This window comes from Mastomys coucha, unplaced genomic scaffold, assembly GCF_008632895.1.
Source record: "Mastomys coucha isolate ucsf_1 unplaced genomic scaffold, UCSF_Mcou_1 pScaffold21, whole genome shotgun sequence".
Lineage (NCBI taxonomy): Eukaryota > Metazoa > Chordata > Mammalia > Rodentia > Muridae > Mastomys > Mastomys coucha.
Window position 1 is genome coordinate 21,712,732 of NW_022196904.1, and position 6,346 is coordinate 21,719,077.

A 6,346-nucleotide genomic window follows, 5' to 3' on the forward strand; every position below is an offset into this window, starting at 1 on the left:
ACCCACAATTAGGGCACAATGGCAGACAAATGTGTGGGAGGATCTGGTGCCAACTCAGGTGAAAGTCCAGTAACTTCCCTAACCCCTTCTTCTGTGAGGAAGCCACAGCATTGTTAGCAGGTCTACTCCGGTGGTCTCTGACCCTAGAGGTCTCCTGCAAATCAGCACAGCTGTTCTGAGGAAGATGTAGATGTTTGGAAGACTGGCTTCTATAACGCATGTGGGTATCCACTTGAAGACTCATCTGTTTATCAGATCATCCCTTCACCCACTGAAGGCCTTGGTACCTTATTAAAATCAGCTGCTGGGCGGTGGTGGCACACAACTTCAATACCAGCACTTGGGAGGCAGAGGCAGGCAGATTTCTGAGTTTGAGGCCAGCCTGGTCAAAATCAGCTGACAAGGAGCTAGAGAGATGGCTCAGTGACTAAGCACTTCAGGAGATCTAATCCCCTCTGCTGGAGTCCATGGGCATCCACAGGCATGTGAACCTACCAACTCCCCCCCACCTCTCTATCCCTCTCTCTCTGTCTCTCTGTCTCTCTGTCTCCCTCTCTCTCTGTCTCTCTGTCTCTCTGTCTCCCTCTCTCTCTCTCTCTCTCACACACACACACACACATACTACATATATTAGAAACAACAGCAAGTTTTCAAAGGGGGGCAGTGAGCTGACTCAGTGAGTAAAGTCCCTTGCTGCCACGCCTGACAATCTGGCTGCTGGGATTAGAGCCATCACACCCAGATCCATTCCCTAAATGCAGCTTTCTCTCAGCTGTTTTCAGCTGGTGATGTCCAAATGTTATATCTCAGATAAAAAGGTCTGAGAAGCCAGATGTAGTGTATATGCTTTTTTTGTTTGAGTTAGTTGATTGTTTGGGGTTTTTTTTTTTTTTTTGCTTGTTTTTTGTTTTTTGTTTGTTTGTTTTTTGTTTTTTTCGAGACAGGATTTCTCTGTATAACCCTGGCTGTCCTGGAACTCACTTTGTAGACCAGGCTGTCCTCGAACTCAGAAATCTGCCTGCCTCTACCTCCCAAGTGCTGGGGCTAAAGGCGTGCGCCACCACCGCCTGGCTGATTGGTTGGGTTTTTGTTTGTTTTTTTGTTTTTTGTTTTTGTTTTTGAGACATGGTTTCTCTCTATAGTCCTCGATGTCCTGGAACTCATTCTGGCCTCAAACTCAGAGAATGGCCTGCCTCTGCCTCCTGAGTGCTGAGATTAAAAGCATACACCACCACTACCCAGTATGTGTTGCATGCTTTTAATTCCCATACTTAGGAGGCAGAGGTAGTCATATCTGTGCGTCCAAAGCCAGCCTTGTCAACATAATGTGTTCCTGGAAAACCAGGGCTACATAGAGAAATCCTGTCTCAGAAACAACAAAAAGTCTGAAATGCTGACTACAGCATCCAATGTATTGCGTGCGTGTGTGTGTGTGTGTGTGTGTGTGTGTGTGTGTCTAGTGCGCACGCGTGCACAGATGTGTACCGTTGTGAAGGTCAGAGGACAATCTGCAGTAAATTCTACTCTGTGAAAATATACTGAGCTTGCGGTGCCACTTTCCCAATTAGGCTCCCTCTGGTGCTGTCCGTGGTGCTGACCGGCACTGCATCTGAGCCTCTGCTTCCAATAGGCAAGGGGTTAGTGGGTTAGAGATGCTGGATATATGCTCGGTCTAAGGGGTCCAGCTTACAAAGCTGAGAACCTGGAGCACCCTGGAGACAGCTAAACAGGTTGAAGAGTGTCCTTCCAAGTCACTCAATTGGTCTAAACCTCTTCCAGGAAGCTTAGCTGGTTTCTGCTTCTTCCAGGCAACTGGTCTGGTCTAAGAGACTTCTTTGAAGCTTGGCTTGTCTGAAAGCGACTCTCAGCAGCTTAACTTGTTTACTTTGGGAAGGCGAAGCCTAGTGAATCTGATCAGTTTCAGGGACTTCCTGAAGCCATTTTGAGGTGTTTGCCTTCCTGCTTAAGGAGCTTCCCTGCAGACTGGAATGTTTCCTTCTCAGGGGAAACTGTTATACATAATGTTCTACACTGAGCTGCCACCCTAGCCCCTTCTCATACTATTTCTACAGTTTAGATGAATACCCCTCAAAGTCTGCACGTTAAAGACTTGGTTCCTAGGATGCTCCAGGGAGATGCTATGAGCCTGTAAGAAAACACAACTGAGATGGTTTGAATAGGAATGGCCCCCACAGACTCAAATGGGTGAATGCTTGGTCCATAGGGAGTAGCATTATTAGGTGGTGTGGCTTTGTTTGAGTAGGTATAGGTTTATTGGTGGACATGTGTCACTGGAAGCAGGCTTTGTGGTGACAGTCTTTGTTTCCTGCCTGCAGATCAAGATGTTGACCTCTCAGCTCCTTCTCCAACACCATGTCTGCATACTTCCCAGCATCATGATAACGGACTAAGCCTCTGAAATTTTAAGCCAGCCCCAATTCTTTTCTTTATAAGAGTTCTTGTGGTCATGGTGTCTCTTCACAGCAGTAGAAACTCTAACTAAGACAATGACTTTACAGGAAGTTCTTAGGTTGTGGGGGCATGCTCCTAAAAGCAACTGTGGGGATTCAAGTCTTGTCATTCTCTCGGCTTCATGGTTCATGATGCAAAGGGTTCTCTCCACCAGGCACTCCCCATGTGATGCCCTCAGCAGTGGCCTACAGCAATGAGATGCTCAGTCTTTGACTGAAACCTTCAGAACTCTGGGCTAAATAAACATCTTCTCTTTATATATTGGCTACCTCAGGTTTCATTGTAGTAACTTGGTGTTACGAATTGTTAGTCCCTAATGACTAATGTGACTACATGTAACAATCAAAGTGGGCACATACACAACTGCCAAAGAGCATGATAACAGGCTCTTCTCTCATAACCACTCCTCCTACAGTGTGGGAGAAAGAGGCATTGTATGTATCCTGCCTGAGCATGCCCTCGGATTTCCCTTCTTTCTCATCTGTGCTATACCTTGAATTATGCGATCTCAGTTAGACATAGCCATCTAAGTGCCACCTGGAAAGCACCCAACAGTCTGGCAGTGGGGAGGAGGGGAATAAAACCATTCAGCTTCTGTAAGAGAGCAGCATTAGCTCAGGACACCGCAAGACCAAGGTCTTATACAAACGAGATATATTTGTCTGGTGCAGTGGTAAGTCTATCTATTTATGTTTTACCTTTAATTGATAAATCACAGTATAGTTAATAAGTTAATATAGCTAATAATAACCTATACTAGGTTAGTTAACTATCTAGGCATGGTGAGGCATGCCTGTCATCCCAGACTCAAGAAGCAGAGGCAGAAAGATCAGGAGTTCAAGGTCATCCTTGGCAGTCTGAGCTTCATGAAGCTGTTTCAAAAACACAACCAAGAGACTGGAGACGTGGTTGCAAGGTTAAAAGCACTGGCTACTCTGGTAAAGGTTCAATCCCAGCACCCAGCAGGGTTCCCATAACTCCAGTTCCAGAGGATCCAGCGCCCTCTTCTGGCTTCTGCTGGCATTGTATTATGCGGTGCACATAGAAACATGCATGTACATAAAATAAATACATACAAATAAGCACAACTTTAAAGACTAATTTTAAAACTAAAATTAAATTTAGAAACTTAAACCGACTGGTAGAAATGTGAAATAGACCCCACCACCACCACCCTTCAACAGAAAGGATGAAACGGCTCTTCTGACGACCAGGTTGCATCTCAAGGCTCCCCAGCTAGTGCCCGGAGGACACGCGTGCGCACCGCGCCTCGGCTTTGCCACCGGAGCTACGCCTGCGCAGACGGCGGGCACGCGACGCCTGCCCGTGCGCCTTGCGCTCGTGTACGCGCCCTCGCGTGCACGCCCCGCGCCTCACTGTCCCGTTATTCCCGGGTCTCCGCGAGCAGCGGTGCTGACCTCGCGGTCCGATATGTCGCAGCGGCCCGCAGTCAGCAGCGGCCCGCGCACGGGCGCAGCGAGCGGCCACCGCGGGCACCGGCAGGCCGAGGTAGGCGGCGGGCGGCGTGCGCTCCAGGGTCCGGCGCGACCTGAGGAGCTCCGGGGACGCCCGATGGCGGCGGCCCGGGAAGGCCCCGCAGCCCCGGCGGCGGCCGCCAGGGGAGGCCGGGTGGCTGCAGCTCGGGAAGGCAGGGCGGCGGAGGCCCGGGGAGGCCCCGCGGCGGCTGCTCGTGGCGGCGCGGCGGCTCGCGAAGGCCCGGTGGCGGCGGCGTCCAGGGAAGCCCGGATGGCAGAGGTGGCCCGGCTGCTGGGCGAGCCGCTGGAGGAGGAGGCCCCGGAGGGCAGGCCCCGGTCCAGGGCGGGCGGCCTGGCGGCGATGCCGTACATGCGCTTCCGCCACCCCCTCAGCGTCTTGGGCATTAATTACCAGCAGTTCCTGCGCCACTACCTGGAGAACTACCCGATCGCCCCCGGCCGGATCCAGGAGCTGGAGGAGCGCCGGCGGCGCTTCGTGGAGGCCTGCAGAGCCAGGGAGGCAGCCTTCGACATAGAGTACCTGCGCAACCCCCAGAGGGTGGATTTTGACATTTTAACGTTTACCATAGCCCTGACTGCGTCCGAGGTGATTAATCCTCTAATAGAAGAACTGGGTTGCGATAAATTCATCCACAGAGAGTGAGGAGTCGAGGGGGTGGGCACGGCACCAAGACCTCTGATCTGCATCCAAGTGAAACCCCACCCTGCAACCTGGTTTTCAGAAGTCAAAAGGATCTTGAGGATGAGGCAGTGCTTCGTTGGAGGGAGAGAAAGAGGCAGAAAATTGGGGGGGAGGAAATGTCGAAAGCATCGTGAGACTCCTCTATCTTCTCTTGAGTTTATGACTGGTTGAGATTTCTTGTGTGATGGAAATGGCCATCCTTGTGGCTTCGTTAATAAGTAAAGGATGGTTTTGTAAAACTGTAAAGACTTAAAATTGCCAGTGGTAGGAGCCCCACGACGAAGAAAGATGAGCGTGAAGAGTTAAAACTGGTTTTAGGATGAAGTTTATGTCAAGAACTTGACCTTGTCCGAACAGGCAAGGTCAGAGTCAACAAGGGTGTGTAAGACGGATTTTGTGTTTCTGAGACATTGTGAATGGCAAACGACATAAATATTGTATATAGTATGTGATAAATCGTGTTTTCAAACATACCAATTTTCTGGGATTTTATTTTCCATTTTTTAAAAGTTTTGATTTTGTCTTGTAATTCATTTATTCATAAGCCCCAAGAATATGAAGGACTGAAAGTCTTCGCCCCTTCCTCCTTGTCCCATACCTCTTGCAGCCTCTGAAGGCAGTCGCCATCCTTATTTCGTTTTTTGGGTTTTTTGTTTGTTTGTTTGTGTGTTTGTTTGAGACAGGGTTTCTCTGTTTAGCCCTGGCTGTCCTGGAACTCACTCTGTAGACCAGCTGGCCTGGAACTCAGAAATCCGCCTGCCTCTGCCTCCCAAGTGCTGGGAATAAAGGAGTGTGCCACCACTACCCGGCCTTATTTCGTTTTTTATACACAATATTTTATTTCTTCACACAGTTGACATATCTTGGTTTGCATATTGTGATTTATTATGAAAATACCTTGAAGAACCTTCCCGACCAGTATGTTTACTCCTTAGGGCTGTATCCCTTTGCATTCTGTGGTTATGCCATTATGAACGAGGAATGTACTGATGGACGGTAAACTGTTTACCGTTGATTTCTCCTGGCAGTATGATGTCTCCTCTGGTAGGTTGGCTCCTGTGCACGCCAACTGGCCTGTGTGCAGGAGCATACTGCTCTAGTTCTGAACACATTTTTCATGCTACCATTCCAAGGTGGAATAAGTCTTATACTTGATGGTGTTATAGGTATATAGGTATATGCCTACTACTTTTTTTTTTGTCTTTAAGTTTCCATAAAATTGATGGTGCATCTTACTAGCTTCTTATGCTTTTTTGTTCTTGGTAATATCTGTAGCCTGATTTCTAGAAGTGACAATTCTGGGCCGAAGGCTTGCCTTTGTAACTTTATAGATGTGGCTAATTGGCCTCTCAGTGCTCCCACCAGTGGTCAATAAATAGATATTTTCTGACTGCCTAGCCAATATGCTCAACCATCAGATGTACAGTGCTTACCCGACTAATGGTAGAAAAAAGATCTATCAGTTATAAAGCTTTTATTGTAAGTTATCTTTTCACTTAAGAATGAAAAGGTGGCCGGGCAGTGGTGGCGCACGCCTTTAATCCCAGCACTTGGGAGGCAGAGGCAAGCAGATTTCTGAGTTCAAGGCCAGCCTGGTCTACAGAGTGAGTTCAGGACAGCCAGAGCTATATAAAGAAACCCTGTCTCAAAAAAACAACAAAAACAAAAAAAACAAAGAATGAAAAGGTGGCCCAAA

At 48.4% G+C, this 6,346-nt stretch overlaps 1 protein-coding gene across 1 annotated transcript; it reads left to right on the forward strand.

Annotated features, from left to right (window-relative positions):
* Positions 1–3,776: 3,776 nt before the first annotated feature.
* Eid2 (EP300 interacting inhibitor of differentiation 2) lies at positions 3,777–6,052 on the forward strand. The gene has a single exon (XM_031385881.1). It carries the CDS (start codon positions 3,904–3,906, stop codon positions 4,609–4,611), a length of 708 nt encoding a protein of 235 aa, XP_031241741.1. The 5' UTR covers positions 3,777–3,903; the 3' UTR covers positions 4,612–6,052.
* Positions 6,053–6,346: the final 294 nt, after the last annotated feature.

What these genes read in the sequence shown, in the direction of transcription:
- Eid2 (XM_031385881.1), top strand. Translation starts at nt 3,904, where the DNA reads ATGTCGCAGCGGCCCGCAGTCAGCAGCGGCCCGCGCACGGGCGCAGCG.